Source organism: Lissotriton vulgaris, chromosome 5, assembly GCF_964263255.1.
Source record: "Lissotriton vulgaris chromosome 5, aLisVul1.2, whole genome shotgun sequence".
NCBI classification, from domain to species: domain Eukaryota; kingdom Metazoa; phylum Chordata; class Amphibia; order Caudata; family Salamandridae; genus Lissotriton; species Lissotriton vulgaris.
Window position 1 is genome coordinate 1949940897 of NC_141693.1, and position 26569 is coordinate 1949967465.

At 49.1% G+C, this 26569-nt stretch overlaps 1 protein-coding gene across 9 annotated transcripts in view; it reads left to right on the forward strand.

Moving 5' to 3' along the window:
- The window catches only part of BAG6 (BAG cochaperone 6), a 371215-nt gene that overhangs the window by 260640 nt on the left and 84006 nt on the right, over positions 1-26569 (forward strand). For all 9 annotated transcript variants that reach the window (XM_086924623.1, XM_086924622.1, XM_086924621.1 and 6 more), the window contains 2 exons: positions 5237-5339; positions 5599-5723. In XM_086924623.1, coding sequence (XP_086780749.1) covers positions 5237-5339; positions 5599-5723 — 228 coding nt within the window. The remainder of the gene's footprint in view (positions 1-5236; positions 5340-5598; positions 5724-26569) is intronic.

A 26569-nucleotide genomic window follows, 5' to 3' on the forward strand; every position in this document is an offset into this window, starting at 1 on the left:
AAGACTGCCACACAGCCGAAAACGGGGCCCGACACAAAGTCGTCGATCCGAAATACACCGGCCAACCAAAAAAGATAGACGGTACGAAAAAGACTGTTGACCAGAAAAAGGGCGTTGATACAAAGAAAACTATCGACCCAAAGAAGGGCGTCCATCCAAAAGACAGTTGACCCAAAAAAGTAGTCGATCCGAACACTGCCTACGACCCGAAAAAGGCCGTCAAACTGAAAAGGGCAGTTGTACCGAAGAAAGCAGTCGACCCGAAAAAACACATCGCGCCGGAAGAGGCTGTCGACCTGAAAAAGACAGTCTAACATAAGGTCGTCGAGTCGATCAAGTCCGTTGAGCCGAAAACAGCCATCGAGCCGACAAAAGACGTTAAGCTAAAAAAAGCTCAAGACAAAAATAAAAGCAAGCGACCGATCCAAAAACATTGGCGTCGAAGCCACGGACAGTGGAAGAACTTTTCCATCCTGATCCAGTGAGCCCAGACCAAAATAGACTGTATATAGAACCTAATACAGGACATATACCAGTTTACAATAAGAACAAGAGAAGACTGGACACTAAGGCTTCGTCTCCTGTTCCTCCTAAGAAAAAGGACTTTGGGACATCCCCTTCTAGACCTTTTACACCTCCTCCTTTCACTCCTGACATGCCTTATGTTCCATATTCTCCTACAAATTATGATGAGGGAGAGGACATGGGTGAAGACCTTCATCAGGAATTTATAGACCCTGATGATCCGGGAAAGCAAGATCACACATGGGACGATCAGAATGACCCTAATGACCAATATGATACAAAACCAATACCAGATCCCTCCACATATCCCACAAAACTATCCCCTACTGACGACACGGTCGCTTTTAACCAGCTAGTTGACAGGGCAGCTCAGTATCATGGTGTAAGCATTCACACTGACCCTGTAGAGGAGGATTTCCTATTTAATACCTTCCAAACATCAGAGAAGAGTATACGTACACTCCCTATGCTAAAGAGAGGACTTAAGCACACACCAGACATCTTTAAAGACCCAGCCAGAGCGCGTGTCCTCAATCCAAGAATTGAAAAGAAATATTAACCAGCCCCTACAGACCCCTCTTATATCAAGTCTCAGTTACCACTAGTCTCTCGTTGTTTCTAATGCCAGAAAGAGGTGATGCCCCCTCTTGACAAGGAGTCAAATATCTTAGAAGCCTCTGGAAAGAGAGTGGCCTATCAGGCAGCAAATACCTGGAAAATTGCCAATACACAAGCTGTCCTAGCACGCTATGACAGAGCACACTATGATGAACTGGAGGGGTTATTACAACACCTACCAGAACCCTATAAGGCAAAAGCGAATGACCTAATTCAAGAAGGGAAATTAATCACTAACGCATCTATAAAATCCGCCCTTGATGCAGCCGATACAGCCGCTTAAGTCTGTCAACACTAGTGTGTTGCTACGCCGGCATGCCTGGCTGCGCATCTCAGGTTTTAAAAACGAAGTACAGTCTACCATACTTAATCAACCTATTAACCAGGATTTCTTGTTTGGCCCAGCAGTTGATACCATCTTAGAAAAGATGAAAAAAGATACTGACACCGCTAAGTCCATGGGTGCACTTCAATTTCAACAGTCTAGGGGCTACTTTCGACGCTCCTCCTTTGGAGGCTCAGGCAGAGGCAACACATCACAAACCTCTTCATTTAAAACTAATACCCAAGGCACCTTTAATAAAGGCTCCAACAGAGGAGGTTATAGAGGAAGTAATAACAAAGGCAGAGGACGTGGTGGTAATAACACCAGAGCCTCCACCACCACCAAACAATAACTTGTTCACACTCCCTCCAGAACACTTTTCCTACCAGTCTGGAATACCATTACCACAGACAGGTGGATGAGACAAATTATCCAGTATGGTTACTGCCTGGAACTCACTTCTACTCCACCCAACAGACCACCCAAACACCGTCCAATGTCCAAAGAACACATCACGCTGTTACAAAAAGAGGTGCTATCCATGCTAGAAAAGGGAGCCATAGAGCCAGTCCCTTTTCAACACCATGGCACAGGAGTTTACTCTCTATACTGCCTTATTCCCAAAAAAGACTGGTCCTTCAGACCATTATTGGATCTCAGACCTCTGAACCAATATATACTTTCAGAGTATTTCCATATGATCACTCTACAACAAGTACTCCCGCTACTCCAGCAAGGCGACTTCCTTGCTACATTAGACCTCAAGGATGCATACTTTCACATACCTATACATCCAGCTCACAGGAAATACCTCAGGTTCACAATAGAGGGTCGCCACTATCAATTCATAGTTCTTTCCGTCGGGGTAACTACAGCACCAAGGGTTTTTACAAAATGCCTAGCAGTAGTAGCAGTTATATTAAAGGTGGGTGACCCAATAAACCCTTGCGAGCTTAGGCTGAAATATGATATAAGAAAAATTGCTTACAAGGGAATTCTCTTTGAAAATTATTCAGAAACAGGAGGTTGCTCAATCTTGGCTGAAAAAACTTAGGGCCAACTTAATTCAATTCAAACCTGTTTTCATCTAAATGGAAACTTGCAAATTCAACAAAGCGATAACAACTCATAATGAAAAAAGCTACACAGGAAGTAGAATTGATAGAATATCTCTTTATATCAAAGTTTTTATTTTATAGGGTACAATTTCTTTAAAAATTTGAAAATTAATCAACAGTGGACAAGACATAGACTAGTTCTTAAAATCCACTTGCGTTGCAGCCCACTCTTTTTAGTAAAATCACAACTAATCTTGTTCAATGTATACAAATAGGACGCTGTGACGAATTGATCAAAATGGTAAAAGATGTGGACTCGTATGTCGCAGTTTCGGCCTTATTATTGACAAATCCTCAAGGCCATCCTCAGGACTTTCAATCTTTAGTAAAATGTGACCCCCCTCCGGGATGTCCACTCGATCGTCACCGACCGCGCAGTTCGTGTGCGACCCTAGGTTCAAGAGTTCCTTCTGTGTTGAAGTTTATACTCGAAAATTATGTTGTGGCGTACCTAGTCCGTTTCCACAGTTAATGCTTCGTTTTTCAGCAGAAACTTCAGCAAAGTATAATCCGTCGTGGCGTAGTCTCATGGGATGCCGTGAGACTACGCCACGACAGTTCACACCATTTGTCTCAGACAATCCAGCTACTGCACAATCGGCGATCTTCCATAAATTACCCAAAATCACATCTGCAGCCCTCCCACATACAACAATATCTGGGAGCAACAATAGATACCTCAGTGGCGAAGGAATATCCAAATCCAGCCAGGATATCCAACATACAGTCTCTCATTCAAAGATTTCAGCCACAACACTCCCTGCCAGATGAGTGTTCATGCAGATTATAGGCATGATGGCCTCCTGCATATTCATTGTCCCTCATAAATGCGTCCATTGCAGGAATGCCTAGCACGGCAGTGGAACCAAGCTCAAGGACAACTGAAAGACCTAGCGTTGGTGGACAGTCGCACTTACAACTCTCTGCAGTGGTGGAACCCACAAAAGCTTTCCAAGGGGCGACTGTACCAAGAGCCAGTTCCACAAGTAATATTAACAGCGGCGCATCACTGACAGGTTGGGGAGCCCACCTCCTTCAATACACAGTCCAAGGTCTCTGGGCAGTCAAACAAAGGACACTGCATATAAACCACTTGGAGTTACTAGCAGTATTTCTAGCAATGAAATCTTCCAGAAATACTTTTACAACAAGGCTGTATTAATCCGGAAAAGATTTGTAATTTGTTACTTGCTACAACTTCAAAGATGTAATGTGACATACTCATCCATAAGGCTACACCTTGCTGTTATAGCATCATATCTTAAAAACAGGCAACACGTGTCCCTGTTCAGAATACCACCTATCAAAGCTTTTATGGAAGGACTTAAAAGAATTATCCCTCCAAAGCATCCACCTTCGCCAGTCTGGAACTTAAACGTACTGCTAACCAGACTCATGGGGCCACCTTTCGAACCACTCCATTCATTTGAACTACAATTCTTAACATGGAAGGTGGCATTTTTAATTGCCATTACCTCCCTCAGGCGAGTAAGTGAGCTACAGGCACTAACCATTCAGGAACCCTTCATGCAAATACACCACAACAAGGTAGTGCTTCGTACTAACCCTAAATTTATGCCAAAAGTGATATCCACTTTCCACATATATCAGTCCATAGAATTGCCAGTTTTCTTTCAAAACCCGCAGTCGGTGGCTGAAAGAGCCCTACACACACTAGATGTCAAAAGAGCTCTGCTATATTACGTTGACAGAACTAAATCATTCAGAAAAACAAAGCAACTTTTTGTTGCCTTTTCTCCACAACATAAGGGTAATCCCATTTCAAAGACCGGAATAGCCAGATGGATAGTTAAATGCATTCAAATATGCTATCAAAAGGCAAACCGCACTTTAACAGTTCCCCCAAAAGCCCACTCAACGTGCAAAATGTGGGCATCCATGGCTTTCCTAGGAAATATTCCCCTAGAAGACATATGTAGGGCGGCTACATGGTCTACCATACACACTTTCACTAAACACTACTGTGTAGACGTGCAAGCTAAGCAACAAGCTGCTGTAGGCCAGGCTGTCCCTAAAACTCTTTTTCAAACCACTGCAGCTGGTACAGATGACCACCGCTAGAGGAGAAACTGCTATACAGTCTATGCTAAGATATGAATTCAGCAGCCCAAATGCCTCGAACGGAAAAGGCTACTTACCAGTATGCATCTGTTCTTGGCGTGTAGGGTTGCTGACATTCATATCGCCCACCCTCCTCCCCGGTGCCTGTCACAGCTGCAGAGTTATCTTTTACATACATTTACATGGTCCTCTTTACTTGCCTATACTCCATCTTTGCCACAATGGCGAAAAACAATCTGAAGATGTAGAAGATGCCCATGCGCACTGTAGTCCAGGGGAGGAGTCGCCTATCTCGTGATACTTTGAAGACTCTTCCAAGACAACAAGGTGCAAACATCCGGACCCACCACTAGGCGGCGTTCTATGCTAAGATATGAATGTCAGCAGCCCTACATGCCAAGAACAGATGCATACTGGTAAGTAGCATTTTTCTTACATTGCGATGCCCACCTAAAGAACCCCATTTGAGACTTTGATGGAGGTGAGACTGGTCTGTTCTGGGGGCACCAGAATGTTCTAAGGCTAGAATGGACATGCTTTGATACACCTTTCTTTCCCTCTTACTCAGGCTTCAGTGCGAGTGCTGGATGGGGTGGATATCACACAAACAAATCTTGAATTCCTGCAGTGTCAGTTTAACCAGATTGCCACACACATTCTCCATTGCACTGGTGAGGGTAAAAAATCTATTGGGTAAAATAACTTCATTGTACCATGAGTTTGAAATGTAGGTTCTTTGGTTTAAGTGGATGCTGAGGAGGTTGAAAATGATAAGTAAACAACTTTTGTCTCTCTCACATATTTGATTACTTGAAAGCTAAACTGACTGCTATTTTGTGTTTTTTCCTTGGCTCTGTATTAGTCTAGACTGGAGTCTGCTTTATAAATGATTGTATGCCCCTACCTAATTCCTTGCTTCTCTTTTTGTAGATAACACTTTTGGGAACCGCCTGCTGGAGCTCTGTAATCAGGGCCTGTTTGAGTGCCTGGCACTCAATCTCTACTGCCTGAGAGGGGAGCAAAGTGCACTTACAGCTGTCATCAATGAACGCATTGTAAGTATATTGTGCTGTCTGTTAAGAGTGCCTGATAGTCCCTATGGAAGATCCGGTAATTGTTTGTCACTACTGACATTAAGGAGTTTTTAAATTTCCAAATGATCCAGCTTTTGTCTATTCGAAAAAGGGTTTGCAGTATATGGGTTCCATACCTATTGACTAATTTGAACACACGTTTCAAAATGCTCTAGTTCACTGCAATTGGGCCAAAGAAGGCAGAAAGCAAAATCTGTTTTTCCCTGCCTTGATCGAACAATAACTGCATTCTTCAGTCATTGTAATTTATCTGTAATGGATGGGTATGAACCTTATAGAAAAAACTTTTTCAGCAAGTGTGTGGTACCTTATGGCTTTTCATGGACTTTATAATGACCTGGAATTGAAAGCCCCAGCGCTCTGACTTAATTTCCTTTACACAGCTTTAGATCCGGACTCCCAACTGTGCAGCTCTCCTGATGATTTCAAATTTCATTAGACTGTGGACTAAGGCCTACGTCTCTCCCCAAAAACAACCAGATTCTGTAGTAGGGGATCTCTCTGTATAGTCATTGTGAGAAGGTGGCCTGATATGCAGTGCTCACTATTCTAGTGAACACTATGTATCAGTCCAGCAACCCTTATTGATGATTGGTTGTAAGTCAACCTTATAGACCAGCTATCCTAGTAGCGTGGATACGAGCAGTCTAAGGCTAAAGACTCGAGAGGGCGTGTTAAGCCAGCTGTTATACCACACATATACCCCTTGAACACCAAGTGAAAGGACACCACACAAGTGTTATGAAAATAAACAAGATATTTATTAAGAATCACAACAGCCCTGTACTCTTTATGAGGACAGGGTACTAAGCACAAACCAAAACTCTTACAAAAATACTTAAGTTAGCACAGTATATACAAATGCCCGAGGGGCACGGAAAACCATATACTTGAAAAGTGGAATGCGAAATTACTAGCAGGTAAGTACAGTACTAATAGCCTTTGGAATCGCTAGGACTTGACTATAGAATCGTTAGATTACTTCTAGGAGACCCAGGGGACTCGGGTGCAGTGTGTGCACTCTCACGCGAGATGCGGAACAAAGTCTATGGTAGCTAGGAATTGAAAAGTTAGTGTTCTCGGGCGAACCCGACCTGGTAGGAGGAAAACGAAAGTAGATTCTGACCCTTGGATAGTGAGGCTATGCTGGGGCACCGAAATGCCGAAGTTACCTAGCCCAGGGGCTGCAGCTGCATAGGACTCAAAAGACGTCGGGAATCCTCGTTGACGGACCAGGAGCCTGGAAGAAAGAAGTTGCTGGCAGGCGACCAGTGAAGAAAGTTCGGTGGATCCAAGCCTGGATCGATGGAAGATGACACCTGAAAGCAGAGGGGACCAAGTTCGAGACTACTAGCCAGTAGTCAGTGGGCACCAGGAGGGCACCGGATGGTAGCCACCTCGACAAGGTGAGTGGGTGACGCTGTGCTCGAGATCTCACGGACCAGGAGGCGTTGTCGGCGACCAGGATGGAGGATCGAGCTGTCCCACGAAGATAGAAGCTGTCGGCGTTCGCTGGACCCAGGATTGGGCAACAAAGCCTTGGCAAATTCAAGCCCACGCGGTGGACCTAAAATGGCGTCTGGAGTGGACCAGGAGGGTCCGGGGTGCCTCTCTTGAAGAAGGAAGCAAGGACCAGTCTGGAGCAACCAGACCAGCAGCAGTGATGTCGTCGGGCGTCGTTCAGAAGGCCACAAGCCAGCCGGCTAGTAGCCAAACAACGCGGTGCACAGCAAACAGCAGAAGGGCCCCACGCAGATCGTGGAGATGCTGGGAGGCTGATCTTGGGTGCTGGAGCTGCGCAGGGTTGGGGCTTCTCGGACCCCAAAGCGCTCACCAGTGGAGGACACGGTGGGCTTGCCGTAAAGATGTCGTGCAGTCTTGGCGATTGTCGGTCCCTCGAGGTCTCGTCGCACTCACGGTTCTCAGCTTTGCTGTAGAGGTGAGTGGAGGTCAGAGGTGCCAGGGAAGCCGGGTCTCGTCGAGCTGGGTCGTCGGATTCGTGATGAAGGACTTGCAGCAGACCGCAGTGTTTCTTTAGGATGGTGCCTGCGGATGCAGGGTGACTACTCCTTAGCCACAAGGGAGAATCTTGATGAAAAAATCTTGAAGTCCTTTCGAAGAAAGTCGTGTCTTGATTCCAAAGATGATCTAATTTGAACAGGGGGCCCGCTCCTATCTTTATACTAAAAAAGGGGGCTGACCCGGTGACTAGGTCCTGCCTATGGGTGGGACCAGGAGGGGGGTGGTTACACCCCTCTGCCATGCCGGACTTTCCCCAGGCCAGGGGCTGGTGTGCCCCTGGAACTGGTTCTGACCGGCCTATGCGTAGTGAGCACCGGGGTGCCACTCAGCAGTCACCTTCCTGAAAAGCCCTGCCTACCCAGGATACACAAAACCATGTCTGGGATGGTGCTAGCACCGCCCCGGACAGGAAACCCTTTGTCCAGGCCTCCCTCGCTGGAAGGACTCCCAGCAGCAGGAGGTCAGACTTGTGTCTGTGGTGGCAGCATCCATTTTGTGGAGCTGAGGCTTCAGTTAACTTTAACCGGGGTTCACAGTTACATACATGTCGTGTCCCTCTAGAAGGGTGGAATGCTAACCCCGTCGCCAGAATTGGCGAGGGGTTAGTATTCCAATTCGTATGACACCTTACTCGACATGTTTTGATAAAGCAATACCAAAGATAGCATTTAACCGCGAGGATTATAATGCACTTAAGAGTATATGGTATGCGATATCATGGAACAGCTATTAGGACTTGGTTCCGCAAGCTGCAGACAGGCTCAGCTCATGCCAGAGCACCATCTCACACGATTCCAAGCACTCTGCCTTCAGGATTGTCAAGGCCTGCCATAGGAGTGACTGATAGGAATCTGTGTGTCCATTTTAGGGTTAGGTATAGGTATACTACACCTACAGCAAAGGGTGATTACACGACTTTGCCCCAGCTGTCATGCAGCCAGTTGTGTCAAATTTAGGAGGCCAGCCAGGGGTGGCATAATACATGCTGCAGCCCTGGGTACACCTATGCCCTGAGTTACAGGGTCTGATAAGGTGGCCCAGTACCAATTGGTAAATGCACCTAGGGTACATGTTGTAATTTAGAGAGAGAACAGCCAGGCTGTGGGTCTGATTAGCAGGCCCACAGCCAGAGAAAGTCGTAAACCAGTGAAACAAAAGCAAAAAATCTTGGTGATCATAGGATTGCAGACCCTACTCTCCTACACGACCCCCCCCCAAACTTTGGGACAATAAGCTAACCTTGACCAGGTGAGTCTTCTTGTTCTAAGTGGAAATATCTGGAGAGCCCATCGGCATTGCCATGATCAGTACCAGGTCTATGTTCCACTGTAAAGTCCATCCCCTGTAGGGAAATGGACCACCTAAGCAGTTTGGGGTTTTCACCCTTCATCTGATTTAGCCACAAGAGGGGCTTATGGTCGGTCTGAATCTTGAAGTGAGTGCCAAACAAGTATGGCCTCAGCTTCTTCAGGGCCCAAACCACAGCAAAGGCCTCCCTCTCAATAGCTGACCAATTCTTCTCTCTGGGGGTCAGCCTTCTGCTTATAAAAGCAATGGGCTGGTCTTGACCATCAAAATTCAGTTGAGAAAGAACAGCTCCCACACCCAACTCAGAAGCATCTGTTTGGACAATGAATGGTTTGGAGTAATCTGGACTCTTAAGGATAGGTGCTGTGCACATGGCCTGCTTTAGGTCATCGAATGCTTTTTGACAGCCTGCTGTCCACTGAACCTTTTTTGGCATTTTCTTACTTGTCAGTTCATTTAATGGTGTCACAATGGAACCATAGTTCCTGACAAACTTTCTGTAGTATCCAGTCAGGCCCAAGAAAGCTCGAACCTGAGTCTGGGTGGTTGGAGGAGCCCAGTCCCTGATTGACTGTATTTTGCTCTCCAGTGGCTGAACCTGGCTTCCACCTACAAGGTGGCCCAGGTATACAACCTGTGTCTGCCCTATCTGGCACTTGGTGGCCTTGATAGTGAGGCCTGCTGCTTGCAGAGCCTCTAACACTTTCCTCAGGTGGACCAGGTGATCCTCCCAGGTGGAGCTAAAGACAGCAATATCATCTAGATATGCTGCACAGAAGTCATCCAGCCCAGTAAGGACTTGATTCACCAACCTTTGGAAGGTGGCAGGTGCATTTTTCAGACCAAAGGGCATTACCACAAATTGATAATGCCCACCAGGGGTTGAAAATGCTGTCTTGGGCTTGGCATCCTCAGCTAACCTGATTTGCCAATACCCAGCTGTTAAGTCAAATGTACTTAAGTAGTTGGCAGAAGCCAATCTATCTATAAGTTCATCTGCCCTTGGTATTCGGTGGGCATCAGTCTTAGTGACTGCATTGAGACCCCTGTAGTCTACGCAAAACCTCATCTCTCTCCTACCATCTTGGGTGTGAGGCTTTGGCACTAGAACTACTGGACTAGCCCAAGGGCTATCTGAGGGTTCAATGACTCCCAACTCCAACATTTTCTGCACTTCAGTTTTTATGCAGTCTCTAACATGATCAGGCTGCCTGTAGAATTTACTCTTGACTGGCAGGCTGTCACCAGTGTCAACCTCATGGGTGCACCAATTGGTCTGACTGGGTGTCAGAGAGAACATATGTCTGAAAGACTGAAGAACCTGTTTACAGTCTTTCTGCTGATGTTCAGAGAGGCTGCCACAAAAGACAACACCATCTACTGACCCATCATCAGGATTCTGAGTGAGCAGGTCTGGGAGAGGGTCACTCTCTTCCTCCTGTCCCTCATCTATGGCCATGAGCAAGCTCATGTCCTTCCTGTCGACATATGCTTTGAGCCTGTTGACATGGAGTACCCTGTGGGGACTCCTGGGAGTTCCAAGGTCCACCAGGTAGGTGACCTCTCCCTTTTGCTCAAGAATTGTGTGGGGCCCAGACCATTTGTCTTTGAGTGCTGCTGGGGCCACTGGCTCCAACACCCACACCTTCTGTCCAGGCTGGTAAACAGTCAGGACAGCCTTTTGGTCATGCCAAGCTTTTTGAAGTTCTTGACTGGCCTTAAGGTTTTCAGATGCCTTCTCCATATACTCAGCCATCCTGGAGCGGAGACCAAGTACATAGTCCACTATGTTGGTTGCAGGCTTTTTGAGAGGTCTCTCCCATCCTTCCTTCACCAAACACAGGGGGCCTCTCACAGGATGCCCATACAAAAGTTCAAAAGGGCTGTAGCCAACCCCCTTTTGTGGGACCTCTCTGTAAGCAAACAGAAGGCAGGGAATCAGGACATCCCATCTACGCCTGAGCTTTTCAGGTAGTCCATGAATCATCCCTTTTAGGGTCCTGTTGAACCTTTCAACAAACCCATTGCATTGTGGATGATAGGGTGTAGTGAATTTGTAATTGACACCACATTCCTTCCACATAGCAGTTAAGCAGCTTGACATGAAGTTTGCACCTCTGTCAGAGACAACCTCCTTAGGGAAGCCCACTCTGGAGAACACTCCAACTAGGGCCCTTGCCACCACAGGTGCTGTGGTGGTCCTAAGTGGAATAGCTTCAGGATACCTGGTGGCATGATCCACTACCACCAGTATAAACTTGTGCCCTGATGCTGTTTGGGGTTCCATTGGACCAACAATGTCAATCCCCACTCTTTCAAAGGGCACCCCCACCACAGGCATTGGTATAAGGGGGGCCTTTGTTGTGCCACCTGACTTACCACTGGCTTGGTAAGTGACACAGGAGCGACAAAACTCCTTGGTATCCTCATTCATGTGAGGCCAGTGAAAGTGTGAGACAAGCCTGTCCCAAGTCTTTGTCTGGCCTAAGTGACCTGCTAAGGGAATCTCATGGGCCAAGGTGAGTAGGAAACCTCTCTGAGACAAGGGTACAACCAGCCTCCTGGTCATGCCAGGCTTGGGGTCTCTTGACTCAGTGTACAGGAGTCCATCTTCCCAGTATACCTTGTGGGTACCTGTGGCGTTCCCAGCAGCCTCAGCAGCAGCCTGCTGTCTGAGGGGTTCAAGAGAAGGGCAGTCTAACTGGTCCTTCCCCAGGTCTTCCCTTGAGGGTCCCCCTGAACCCAAGAATTCAACTTGATCAAGTTCAAACTCTCTAGGCTCAGTTTCCCTCAATTCCTGTAGGTCAGCCTCCTCTGAGACTTGATCCACAACCTGGGGCAAGGGGGAAGGCACAGCCTTAACCCTACTGCTCTTTTTCTTGGAAGGTGTCTGGTCCATTGTTCCAGGATCCAGCACCTGTTCAGTGGGGCATTTCCTGACCTGTGACCTGGTCACAGCAAACACATGTGCTGGCAAGCCTAACATTTCCATGCGAGTCCTCTGCTCCACCTCTGTCCATTGTGATGACTCCAAATCATTGCCCAACAATCCACTGGGAGGTCTGAACTAACTACAACCTTCTTTTGGCCAGTTACCCCTCCCCAGCAGAAAGCTACAATTGCCATACTGTGAGTGGTAGTGACATTGCTTGCATTGGTCACCAGGAATTCTGTACCTGGCATGATCTGTCCAGGGTCCACAAAGTTAGGTGTCACCATGGTGACACTGGCACAAGTGTCCCTATAGGCCTGAGCCCTTTTTCCATTAATGAAAGGTGTCTGTATTTGCCCAAAGTATTGGGACTTATGTCAGGGGACATATCCATATCCCCTGTACTGACAAGGACAGCCTGAGTGAGTGTACCAACTAAGTTGTCACACCCCTCAGAACCCAGGGTTAACCCTACTAAACCCTTGGGAGGTGCACTACCACTGCTGACTGTACTAGGGGGCACAGGTGCCTTAGGGGCTGCAGTGGCAGGAGTCTGCTCTCCTCCTTTCTTGGTGCACTCACTAAACCAGTGAGTTTTACTTTTGCAGTATTGGCACCACCTTTTAGATTGGCCTTCTTTCTTCTTTTGGGGAGCCTGACCCCCACCCTCTTTGGGTTGTTGGGGACCTGTCGAAGACTTCTGGTCATTTTGTTCCCCCTTAGAATCTTTACCCTTCTGGTCTGCTTTCTTCTGACCACCTTGATTCTGGCCCTGGTTCTGTTTAACTCTTGTTCTAACCCATCTGTCTGCCTTCTTTCCCAATTCTTGGGGAGAGGTCAGATCTGAGTCAACAAGATGCTGATGCAACAACTGGTTCTGACAATTGTTTAAAATTTGTTCTCTCATCATCAAATTGTACAATCCTTTATAATCAGTAACCTTACTGCCCAGCAACCAGCCCTCAAAAGCCTTAGTGGCACAATCTTCAAAGTCAGCCCAATCTTGAGACTGAGTTTTCTGGGTATCCCTGAACAGCACTCTGTACTGCTCAGTGGTTAGGCCAAACCCATCAACCAGTGTATTTTTCAAGACTTGGTAATCATTAGCATCCTCTACCCTTGTGGTGAGGAGCTTGTCTCTACCTTTACCTTCAAAGGAGAGCCACAAGATAGCTGCCCACTGACTCTGGGGAACACCTTGCACAGTGCAGGCCCTCTCCAAAGCAGTAATCCATTTGTGGATGTCATCCCCTTGTTTAAAGGGGGGCACTATCTTACCTAGGTGTTTTGTATCAAAACTCCTTTCCCTATTGCTAGGTACAATGCTGCCACCAGTGGGGACTGCCCCACTCAACTGTTGCTCTCTAGCAAAGGCAAGCCTCTCTTTGGCCAGGGCAAGGTCTTCCCTTTCAATCCTCAGATTGGCTGCCTTTTCTTTAGCTGCATACACTCTCCTCTGGGGAGATGTCATCCCCCTCTGAGAGGAGTGTTGAGAGCCATTGGTGTGAAGGGATCTGCCAGAGCCTCTGGATAGAGACCTAGCTCGTCCATTCCCAATGTTAAGCTGACCTGAGAGTGGCCCCAGGGCTCCCCTAGTACCAAGCTCATGTCTGCTTAAGTTGGACCTGGTTAGTCTGCTGACTTCTACCTGTCCCTTATCTGCCTCATCCCCTGACTCCAAATCCTCATCCTCATCATCAGCATCATCTGCCTCCTGAAGGGGATGGTCATGGCTATCATAGGGACCCTGTAAGGAGGGCATATTGCCATCTGGATTAGAAGGGTCTGGGTTACCAGCCCTCCTTGCATCATAAGTCTCTAAGAGACCAATCAGAAAGGCAGTTGTGGGGTTAGCCCCCTTCTTAATCTTCCTAGAGGTACATACTTGTCGTAACTCATGGAAGCTAAGCACAGTATATCTTGAAGGGATGACCTGTGGAGGGTCAACTGACACAAGGGGAGACTCAGAGTTTCCTCCTTTGTCCGACATACTGTTTCTAGTGTGGTGTAAGTGATGCACCTACCTACACTATGTGTTACCTACTGATCCCTTGCTAAGAGTTGCAGCCAAGGTGTGCTAGGCCTTGAGGAGCTACAACAGCTGGTTCAGTAGAACTCAGAATATTCTAAGCTTTAGTTATATGTACCTAACAGTACTTATGTGATCTTTCAACAAGATATTCTTAGGATACGTGTGGTAAAACAACAGCAAGCTCAAATCCCAACCGCTGCTCACCAATGTGAGAAGGTGGCCTGATACATAGTGTTCACTAGAATAGTGAGCACTGCATATCAGTCCAGCAACCCTTATTGATGATTGGTTGTAAGTCAACCTTATAGACCAGCTATCCTAGTAGCGTGGATACGAGCAGTCTAAGGCTAAAGACTCGAGAGGGCGTGTTAAGCCAGCTGTTATACCACACATATACCCCTTGAACACCAAGTGAAAGGACACCACACAAGTGTTATGAAAATAAACAGTTATTTATTAAGAATCACAACAGCCCTGTACTCTTTATGAGGACAGGGTACTAAGCACAAACCAAAACTCTTACAAAAATACTTAAGTTAGCACAGTATATACAAATGCCCGAGGGGCACGGAAAACCATATAATTGAAAAGTGGAATGCGAAATTACTAGCAGGTAAGTACAGTACTAATAGCCTTTGGAATCGCTAGGACTTGACTATAGAATCGTTAGATTACTTCTAGGAGACCCAGGGGACTCGGGTGCAGTGTGTGCACTCACGCGAGATGCGGGACAAAGTCTATGGTAGCTAGGAATTGAAAAGTTAGTGTTCTCGGGCGAACCCGACCTGGTAGGAGGAAAACGAAAGTAGATTCTGACCCTTGGATAGTGAGGCTATGCTGGGGCACCGAAATGCCGAAGTTACCTAGCCCAGGGGCTGCAGCTGCATAGGACTCAAAAGAAGTCGGGAATCCTCGTTGACGGACCAGGAGCCTGGAAGAAAGAAGTTGCTGGCAGGCGACCAGTGAAGAAAGTTCGGTGGATCCAAGCCTGGATCGATGGAAGATGACACCTGAAAGCAGAGGGGACCAAGTTCGAGACTACTAGCCAGTAGTCAGTGGGCACCAGGAGGGCACCGGATGGTAGCCACCTCGACAAGGTGAGTGGGTGACGCTGTGCTCGGAGATCTCACGGACCAGGAGGCGTTGTCGGCGACCAGGATGGAGGATCGAGCTGTCCCACGAAGATAGAAGCTGTCGGCGTCGCTGGACCCAGGATTGGGCAACAAAGCCTTGGCAAATTCAAGCCCACGCGGTGGACCTAAAATGGGGTCTGGAGTGGACCAGGAGGGTCCGGGGTGCCTCTCTTGAAGAAGGAAGCAAGGACCAGTCTGGAGCAACCAGACCAGCAGCAGTGATGTCGTCGGGCGTCGTTCAGAAGGCCACAAGCCAGCCGGCTAGTAGCCAAACAACGCGGTGCACAGCAAACAGCAGAAGGGCCCCACGCAGATCGTGGAGATGCTGGGAGGCTGATCTTGGGTGCTGGAGCTGCGCAGGGTTGGGGCTTCTCGGACCCCAAAGCACTCACCAGTGGAGGACACGGTGGGCTTGCAGTAAAGATGTCGTGCAGTCTTGGCGATCGTCGGTCCCTCGAGGTCTCGTCGCACTCACGGTTCTCAGCTTTGCTGTAGAGGTGAGTGGAGGTCAGAGGTGCCAGGGAAGCCGGGTCTCGTCGAGCTGGGTCGTCGGATTCGTGATGAAGGACTTGCAGCAGACCGCAGTGTTTCTTTAGGATGGTGCCTGCGGATGCAGGGTGACTACTCCTTAGCCACAAGGGAGAATCTTGATGAAAAAATCTTGAAGTCCTTTCGAAGAAAGTTGTGTCTTGATTCCAAAGATGATCTAATTTGAACAGGGGGCCCGCTCCTATCTTTATACTAAAAAAGGGGGCTGACCCGGTGACTAGGTCCTGCCTATGGGTGGGACCAGGAGGGGGGTGGTTACACCCCTCTGCCATGCCGGACTTTCCCCAGGCCAGGGGCTGGTGTGCCCCTGGAACTGGTTCTGACCGGCCTATGCGTAGTGAGCACCGGGGTGCCACTCAGCAGTCACCTTCCTGAAAAGCCCTGCCTACCCAGGATACACAACCATGTCTGGGATGGTGCTAGCACCGCCCCGGACAGGAAACCCTTTGTCCAGGCCTCCCTCGCTGGAAGGACTCCCAGCAGCAGGAGGTCAGACTTGTGTCTGTGGTGGCAGCATCCATTTTGTGGAGCTGAGGCTTCAGTTAACTTTAACCGGGGTTCACAGTTACATACATGTCGTGTCCCTCTAGAAGGGTGGAATGCTAACCCCGTCGCCAGAATTGGCGAGGGGTTAGTATTCCAATTCGTATGACACCTTACTCGACATGTTTTGATAAAGCAATACCAAAGATAGCATTTAACCGCAAGGATTATAATGCACTAAAGAGTATATGGTATGCGATATCCTGGAACAGCTATTAGGACGTGGTTCCGCAAGCTGCAGACAGGCTCAGCTCATGCCAGAGCACCATCTCACACGATTCCAAGCACTCTGCCTTCAGGATTGTCAAGGCCTGCCATAGGAGTGACTGATAGGAATCTGTGTGTCCATTTTAGGGTTAGGTATAGGTATACTACACCTACAGCAAAGGGTGATTACACGACTTTGCCCCAGCTGTCATGCAGCCAGTTTTGTCAAATGTAGGAGGCCAGCCAGGGGAGGCATAATACATGCTGCAGCCCCGGGTTCACCTATGCCCTGAGTTACAGGGTCTGATAAGGTGGCCCAGTACCAATTGGTAAATGCACCTAGGGTACATGTTGTAATTTAGAGAGAGAACAGCCAGGCTGTGGGTCTGATTAGCAGGCCCACAGCCAGAGAAAGTCGTAAACCAGTGAAACAAAAGCAAAAAATCTGGGTGATCATAGGATTGCAGACCCTACTCTCCTACAGTCATAATCTGTGAATAGTCCTGCCCATGTGCGTGGACCCCGGAGCAATCAAAATAGTCTCTTAAGTTGTCCTCTTCTGTAGTCCTGCATTGGCACGTAAGAGAAAATTTAAGACTAATATTGCAGCATAACATTAACAAGGCTACATTGGCCAGCACTTCATCCTGAAGTGAAAAAGGATAGCCAAATAATATAGAAATGTACACATTTTACAGAGTTTCACATATATAGAAACTCCCCTTCACAGAAATCCTTTGTCATGATAGAGAGGAAGGTTTGGACAGACAAGCCCCATAGGCTGCCATTATGTGTCTCGAAAAGGGATACCGTGCCTATAAGGAACCCTCCAGAGACCCTCTGTATCCCATTATGCACAGCCAAAGGCAAGTTACTTTAATTTGTTTTCCGCCTCCGGCTAGCAGGACCCTGGAGCATTGAGCTCTACCTTGATTGGTATAACCTCAATTTTTAGCTTTTTTGTGATATTTTGTGTTTCACTCGACGTCTGGGGCCTTTGTCTTCCATTTGCTGTCTTTTTTTGAGCAGCTAAGCCAGCTTTTTTTGACTAGTGCCCTGAGTGTGGTAGGAAGAAGGCCAAGTCAGGCCCTCACGTATGCATACTCGGTCTTCCATCTACACATGTGCCTGACTCCTGTGAGGTTTGCCATTCTTTCTACAGGAGGACCCTGCATGACAGGGAGAAGATCCGTCTTCAAGGCCTGGATCAGAGAAGACATTGGGATGCAGGCAGAACCTCTGGGCATGGAGGGACTCTTTTTTTTTCGTCCTCTGCCAGTGAATCGGCCTCTGGGTTGCTCCCCAGTCAATAGAAGGCCCAGAAACTATACTGGTCCAAGTCGACGTCGATGGCTACGACGTAGACTTCGAGAGGTATGACGACTATATGCTCCCCGTTGACCCAGGACTCTGGGTCGAAGCGACTTCGGCGTCAAGGGGAAGGACGTCGACACCTCGGTTGAGGTCTTCGCAGACTGTCAACACACCATAGTCATCGCGCTGAGTCCCGAAGAGATCGGAGCTCGCCATCAAGGCGACACCGCCGGTCGCCGTGGAGGAGAAGGTCGCCGTGGAGGAAAAGGTCACCGTGGAGGAGAAGGTTGCCGTCTGTGATTAGCGTTTCCACCTCGGACAGTCCCCGGTCGCGGCGGCACCGGTGCTCTTCTTTAGGGGATTCGACCTCACGAGCACCCTCTTCGAGGCCTGCTCACAAGAAGAGTATGATTCGGTTCTCAGATTCGGACTATTCCAGGACCTACTCACCATCCAGGTCTCTGGGATTAGCTGGCGTTCCTCAACGGTCGCCTTCAAGTCCTAGAACACCAACTCCTCCTCCTCCTCCGCCTCCTCTTCCGCCTCTGCCAAAGCCTCTGATTCCAGCTCAGCCGCCTCCTCATTCATAATCGCCTATGCCGTTTGTGCCCAGGAGATCAAGATCTCACTCCCGGGCGAGACACCGCTCTCGCAGTGGGCGTAGGTCTTCTACTAGATCACAACATCATCGCCGCAAAGAGAGGTTGCGGTCCAGTTATACAAGGGACACAGATTCCTCTAGTGGCAGGAGGTACTCACCTGCATTGTCGGACTCTCCACCTCGGAGGGTTTCGCCAGTTGATGACATCGCCACGTTTCAGGACGTGCTGTTGAGGAGAGCGGCGAAACTGGGGATCTCACTGGCTGTGCCTACCCCGTCCACCTCTGTCATCTTTGAAACACTACAACGGAAGCACCTCTCTCGTCCGTTGCTTCCTTTAGTGCCAGGTTTTGGAGGAACCGGTTATGGAGCTGTTAACGCCTGCCTCGGTGAAGTCTGCTCCATCCTGACTTCAGAAGTACATGCCCCCAGATTCAGATCCTGCTTTCTTGAGAATGGATCCTACACCAGATTCGGTCATTGTGGTAGCAGCCAAGAAGCAACATTCAACGGCCCCGTCCTCCACGGTCCCTCTGAACAAAGAAAGCCACAAAATGGATTCGGCGGGAAGGAAGGTCTGCAGTACAGCAGCCATTAACATGAAAGCAGCGAGTTTGACTGCGCTTCTGGGCCGATATGACCGTTCGTTATGGGAGCCTCTCCAGCAGTTCATTGAACTCCTCCCAATTGACAGCCAAGAAGATTTCCAAGAGGTCCTAAATGATGGCATGATGGTGTCCAATCAAATCATCAGCGCTGCTGTGGACACCTCTCTCCTGGTAGCTCATGGGTACTGTCGCGGAGTGAATTTGAGATGCCATTCCTGGTTGAGACTTGCCTCCCTGAATCCGGAGGCACAACAACAGATTGCCAACTTGTCCTTTTCGGGTTCTACGCTCTTTGGGGCCCACTCTGACGAGGAGATGGCTCGCATGAAGGTGGAGGTTGAGACACTCAGGGCTGTCTGCCTAAAAGCCGAAAGAACGCAAGGCTTTCCGCCCCCATCAAAGGCGCTACTCTAGCCAGCGTTTTGAACAAGGGCAGGATTGTCAGACTGGAGAACAGCAGCAGCAACAACAGTTTCAGCGACAGCCCTTTCAGAGGCGTCAAAGGGGCAGAGGTAATCAACAGCCCTCTTCAGGGAGCAAGGGCCCGGCTGGGTCTAAGCCCTGAAGGATTACTTCCCCCTCTTCTGTTACCCGCTCCGGTGGGGGGGAAGCATTCAGAACTACCTGGCAGAGTGGAGGAAAATGACTCCACACAAGTGGGTGCTGAATATTGTTTGCAATGGATACAGTCTTAGTTTCGTCAGCCCTCCTCCAGCAATTCCACCAGTTCTCTCACAATACCTGGTTCGCGAACTTCAAGCAGAGGCAGATACTCTGTTAAGAAAGAGGGCGATAGAGGCTGTTCCTCCATCTCAAAAAGGAAAGGGTCTATACTCCAGGTTCTTTCTTGTGAGAAAAAAAGGACAAAAACGAGTTCAGACCCATTTTGAATTTGCGACAAGCAAACAAATGGATCCGCAGAGAAACTTTTTGCATGCTGTCCCTGCATTAGATTTATCCTCAGTTGCAGTAAGGAGATTGGCTGTGCACCATAGATCTGCAGGACTCGTACTTCCATGTCCCTATTGCTCGGAAACATCGGAAGTTCATGCGGTTCCTAGTCTGCAACAACCACTATCAGTACACAGTACTTCCGTTTGGCCTGAAGTCTGCACCCAGGATGTTTTCAAAGTGCATGGCAGTGGTGGCAGCGCACTTGAGGAAGTACAAGGTGTTTGTTTACCCCTACCTGAACGACTGGTTGATCAAAGCGTCCACGTTCCAGGAAGCGCAAATGCATTTCAACAGGACGGCTGCTCTGTTGAACCAACTTGGTCTGCACATCAACATGTCAGTCTGTCCCGACTCCTGTTCAGTGTCTGCAGTACTTGGGAGCCTCCATCGATACTCTCAAGGCAAGCGTGTGTCCTTCGGAGGAGCGACGCTTATCGATCCTTCGGAAGGCTCAGACTCTCATGTCCGTTCCATCAACGACAATGAGGACGATATCCTCTCTCCTGGGGTCGATGGCCTCTTGCATCTTTCTCACCCCATGTGAGAGAGCCATCTTTCTTGCATTGGTATGTGCCCACTTTTTGCTGAACTGCTGATGTGCTTTGACTGAGTGTTCACTGGGCTCCTGCCAACCAGGTACCCAGGGCCAGTGTTCCTTCCCTAAAACTGTGTTGAAACTAAAACCCAGTTGGCCTCTCTGGCCACCGGTCAGCCCCTAGTAAATGGTACCCAGGTCATGGTGACCAGAAAAGACCCCTGAGGGCTGCAGCATTTATTGTGTCACCCTTAGGGGCCCTGTTCTGTGGGCGTGGCACACATCCCTGTGTGCCACGCCCACATAACCCACTGCCCTGGCATACTTCAGTCACCCCTCTAGCTGGGTGCCCTATGCCAGTGGTGTGGGCACAGGTGCAGGAGCCCTGTGCCCCTACAGTACCCAGGGCCATTCCTGGGCACTGTAAGTGCAGTGATGCCATTAAGAGTATATGGTGCTGGGAGGTCGTCATTACAAACTACACAGCACCATAATGGCTACACTGAAGACTGACAAGTTTGATATCAAACTTCTCAGCAAATTAAACCCACACTGATGCCAGTGTGGGATGTAATGTAAAATGCACCACAGAGGGCTTCTTAGAGATGCCCCCTGAAACCTAACCTTACAATCCACGTCTGGACTGAGTGGCTGCCCAGGCTGCTGGACCCCTGGGTGGAGAGCCCCTCTCTCTCCTGGGTCAGCAACAATGCACATCCTGGGTGAGGTGCTAGGTCTCCTCCCCAGGATGGGCAGGGGGAAGCTTCAAAGGCATGCCGCCCTTGTGAGCTTCTGCAGGCCACTTGCTGTACTCCGCAACTGGCACCCACCAGTTCTAACCCAGACTGTGGCGGGAAGACTGGCGGGAAAACCTACATCAGGAAGGGGGTGTGCCAGCCTGTACAAACCTGACCCCTTAGGTGGGAGAGGCGAGGTGAAGCACGACCCCGGGTTCCTGACATTTGAAGATGGGGAGCCCTGCCCAATCACAGCTAGGCTCCTGCCCCCCTTCCCACTGGAGAGGAGCAGGTTAGGGGGTGTACCCACCCCAAGACAGGGACCTATTGGTCCCTGCCCTCGCCCTACCTGTAACGTCCCTAAACTTAGTATTTAGGGGCACCCTGAACCTTCCTTCCTCAGATCCCGATAAGAAAGAGAAGATCAATAAGACCCGCTGTGCAGCTGCTAACAGGGCGACACCAACTGACTTTGCTCCAGCCCTACCGGCCTGTCGACCCTGGAACCTGCTCCTGCTTAATCCCTGCGAAGTCCTACGGACAGCAACCTTGGGACACCCGGAGGACCTGCCTGCCTTGACCCTCTTAAAGACTGGGACTCCCATAAGCAGAGGCTCTGCTTCAACAACCATACCCCTGGTGCCAGCCAGGACGCACAAGACCAACCCACCCTGCACCCGGCGAGCCTGGCTCGTGCCCAAGACCACAAGGACGTCTCCCCGGCGACTGAAGTCCAGTGCCCAAAGACCCTCCTCGACTAACCAGACAACGCCTGTAGCCTCAGAACCAGGGACCCCCCCAACCGCGACCAGCTGAAGGTAATATTTCCCGACACCCCATGATCCCGGCGCCCTGCGGCTCCCTGTGCCTCCCTTTGGGGTACCTACCTCTTCTCCAAGATACCAACTTACCTCTCAAAGTGGTGGTTGCACCTGAAGTATCACCGTCCCCGAGTCTGCAGCCTTTGTTCCTTTTTTACCTTTCCCATTGAATAACATTGAGCGCCTGACGGCTCAAAAGCACCCTTCACCCAGCCGCCCGAGTGCCGCTGGCCGTGCACCCTGTGTCCTATCCTACTTCCCCCTTTGCCCTGAGCAAGTAACCAGGAACCCAGCTCCCACAGCCGTGTGGCCTGCTAGCCTGCAGCCACCAACCAGAGGCCCCCTGCCCACAATTGGATAACATTGGGCCGAACTACCTCTGCACCCGGCTGCCCCGTGCCGCTGAGGGTGTACCAACTGTACCTACCTGACCCTGGGAGACCCCGGAGTCTATGCCCAGAACCTTAACTTCTACAGTTGAGTACTCACCTGGAAACCGATAACTCACTTACCTGCCATAGGATAACATTGACTGGTTTGACTCGAAAAATCTTCTAAGTGTGGAGTTTTGAAACTTAAAAATATTCCTAAAAAATCTGCCGAATACCGAATTCCGAAGTACTCACCTGTTATCAGGAGAACAGCCAGTACTGTACCTTGTAGCCCAGTACTGAACCGCAAAAGTAACCCTAACCGGTTTTACTAGTAACCTGAATTTTCTCCATAGGAATCCATTTTCTGCTTTTCTATGACATTTCTTCTATCTACTTTTGAAAACTTGAAATATTCCTTAATCGTTCCAACTACTGAAACGTAATTACTTATCTGTCTTAAGTAGAGATCCCAGTGCTGGACCTAGGAGCCCAGTGCTGGATTACAAAAGTAACGATAACATATGTTACCTGTAACCTGAATATTCTCCCATTGGGTAACAAGTGTGAACTTTTAAAATACCTTTTTATTCCTTAAAAATCATTGCAATAACCAAAACGTTTTTACTAAACTGTTTCCAGCTTAGACCCCAGGACTGAATCTAGGATCCAGTCCTGGACTCACAAAAGTAATCCACAAAGTAATCCACTGTAATTGTGTAGAAAAATCCACTGAGCTCAATGCTAAATTGTGTGTAGAACTGGGTTGCCTATTGCAATCTCTGTACCTATTGTGTTTGCAAAGTCATTGCCTTTCTGCAAAGCAATAACCTGAGATCACTCATCACTGAGAAGTATATTTTCATACCTGTTGGTTCTAAAAATAAAACAACTATCTTTTGATATAAAAACAATTGGCCTGGAGTCCAGTCCTTGAGTGTGTGAAACCTTTTGCTGACTGAGTGTACAACAAATCCTTCACACTGTCCTCTGGTACTACCTTACTGCTCGACCAAACTACCACTTTTGAGAGTAAGGTCAGCCCTGACTTTAACCTCTGTTATACCTTTGGGGGTTGTGGTATCTATACACACTGTACCTTACTTTGGTGAAGTGTATATATAGAACCACTTTCTCACACCCCACATGCATGCCTCCACATGAGGCCGCTGCAGGAATGTCTCGAGGATCAATGGGACAAGAAACGAGAGTGCTGGGAGGACAGAATCCGACTGTCAACACGCTCAACAGTCCCTGAAGTGGTGGTGTTCAGCAGGGAATCTCCTCAAGGGAGTTCCGTTCTACAAGGACATTCCTACACAGACCATTGTGATGGATGCCTCTCTCCAGGGCTGGGGAGCGCATTCAGACCATCTTCAGATTAAAGGCACGTGGTCTCAGACTGAAACCACATATCACATCACTTTTCTGGAACTCGGAGCTGTTCATCTGGCACTGAAAGCCTTTCACCCGTCCTTCCGGACCAGCCCCCTGCTTGTACAGAAGGACAACACAACGGCAATGTATTACCTCAACAAGCAGGGGTGCTCCAGATCATGCACACTGTCTCAGGAAGCGCAAGCGATCTGGCACTGGCTGTTGGCCAGGGGACTGACGATAACGGCTGCCCATCTACCAGGTGTGCAGAATGCTCAGGCAGACACACTCAGCTGGCTCGTTCAGGAAAATCATGAGTGGTCTTAAACGACGAGGTGGTAAGATGGGGCACTCCAGAAATGGATCTGTTCGCCACCGCCGAAAACCGCAAATGCCAAGACTTCGCCACCAGGTTTTACTCTGGGGAATGCACTGTGGATCAGCTGGTCGAACAGCTTTCTGTACGCTTTTCCGCCCATTCCCCTGATTCCAGCTGTGCTGATCAAGCTGTCTCAATCCAGAGCCCGGATGAGCCTCATTGCTCTGGAATGGCCTCTGCAGTGGTGGTTCACCGACCTCTTACACCGGTCTCTCCTGCCCCATTTTCGGCTTCTATGTCGGCCGGACCTTCTCACGAAGTTCGGGGGGCATATGGTGCACCCCAACCTCTTGTCGTTGAGTTTTGGCAGCATGGCTCCCAAGTTAATGCAGAATGGACATCTGGACCTGCCTGAGAACTGCATGGAGATACTAAGAGGCAAAAAGTCCACAAGGACTTCCTACGCCTACAAGTGGAACAGGTTCTACATTTGGTGCACTTCCAAGAATGCTGAATCTACGACCTGCAAGGAGGATATCATTCTTCCATACTTGCTGCGTTTGGCTCAATCTGGCCTTAATTTTCATTCTATTAAGGTTCACCTAGCAGCTTTATCTGCGTACAGGAAATGCCCTTCACAAACTTCCTTTTTCCAAATCCCTGTCATCAAAGATTTTATGGAAGGTTTAAAGAAGGTATTTCCTCCCATTAGGCGTCTTTCGCCTCTGTGGGAGCAGAATGTATTGTGTAGATTGATGAAGGAGCCTTTTGAGCCTATTCATAAGGCTTCTTTACAGCATTTATCCTGAAAGGCAGCTTTCCTTGTGGCTATAACATCGACTCGCAGGGTGAGTGAGATCCAGGCCCTTTGTTGCCAAGAGCCCTATACTGTCTTTCATGCATCCAAGGCTGTCACGAGGACTCACCGGAAGTTTCTCCCTAAGGTGATAGCTGATTTCCATGTGAATGAGACAATCACTTTGCCAATGTTCTTTCAACATCCTTCCTCTCCGGCGGAGAGGTCCCTTCATTCACTTGATGTGAGACGGGTGTTGAAATTCTACTTGGATAAGACCAAGGAGATTCATAGGTCTGATCAACATCTACATGGCCCCCCTCGCACAAGTGGCCCGCCATCACGACCTCAACATCTAGCCGACGACATCCAGCTCATCCTCTCCCTCACCAAGGACCCACACACCACCAAAACCAACCTCCACGAGGGAATGAAGGCTGTCGCCGACTGGAAGAGGAGCAGCCGTCTGAAGCTGAACTCTGACAAGACGGAGGTCCTCATCCTCGGACCCACCCCCTCAGCCTGGGACGACTACTGGTGGCCAACCACACTGGGAACAGCACAACACCCACTGACTATGCACGCAACCTAGGATTCATCCTTGACTCCTCCCTCTCCATGGCTAAGCAGGTCAACGCCGTCTCCTCCTCCTGCTACAACACCCTCCGCAGATTCTACAAGTGGATCCCGACCGAAACAAGAAGAACGGTGACACAAGCCCTTGTCAGCAGCAGACTGAACTACGGCAACGCACTCTACGCAGGAATCCCAGCCAAACACCTACGATGACTACAACGCATCCAAAACGCCTCCGCCTGACTGATTGTCAACGGTCCCCGCCGCAGCCACATCACCCCCCCCACCTGAGACCTACACTGGCTCCCCGTCGACAAGAGGATCACTTTCAAGCTCCTCAACCATTCACACAGACCACTCAAACGCCGGACCAGCCTACCTTAACAGCAGACTCCGCTTCTACACCCCCACCCGCCAGCTCTGCACCTCCAGCCTCGCCCTCGCCGCTGTCCCCCGCATCCAACGAACGACCTCCGGCGGCAGATCCTTCTACCTCGCCGCCAAGACCTGGAGCACCCTCCCTACCCACATACGGCAGATACGGCAGACCCAAGACCTACTCTTCAGAAGAATCCTCAAGACCTGGCTATGCGAGCAGTAGCAGATCACCCCCCCCCCCCCATTACCGCCTTGAGACCCTCACGGGTAAGTAGCACTCTCTACAAGTATTCTGATTGATTGGTCAGTTAATTATGGATTGGTCAGCACTGGTCTTGCCACCTCTAAACAGTCCGTCTCTGGGTGGATTGTGTCCTGTATGCAACTGTCTTACCAGAAAGCTAAAAAGACTCTAGGGGGTAGACCTATGGCTCACTCAACCAGAGGCAAAGGGGCTACAGCGGCTTTGCTGCGTAACATTCCCATTGCAGACATCTGTAGGGCTGCTACGTGGAAGTCTGTCCATACCTTTGCTAAACATTACTGCCTCGACTCTGATACCAGGACCGATGCGCAAGTTGGGTAGGCTTCGCTGAGGAATTTATTTGCTCATTAGTGATTCTCTGTTTCCTCCAACTCTTGGTTTGTTTGGGATGGGCTTGCCATTCTATTCGCAGATTATGACTATACACAG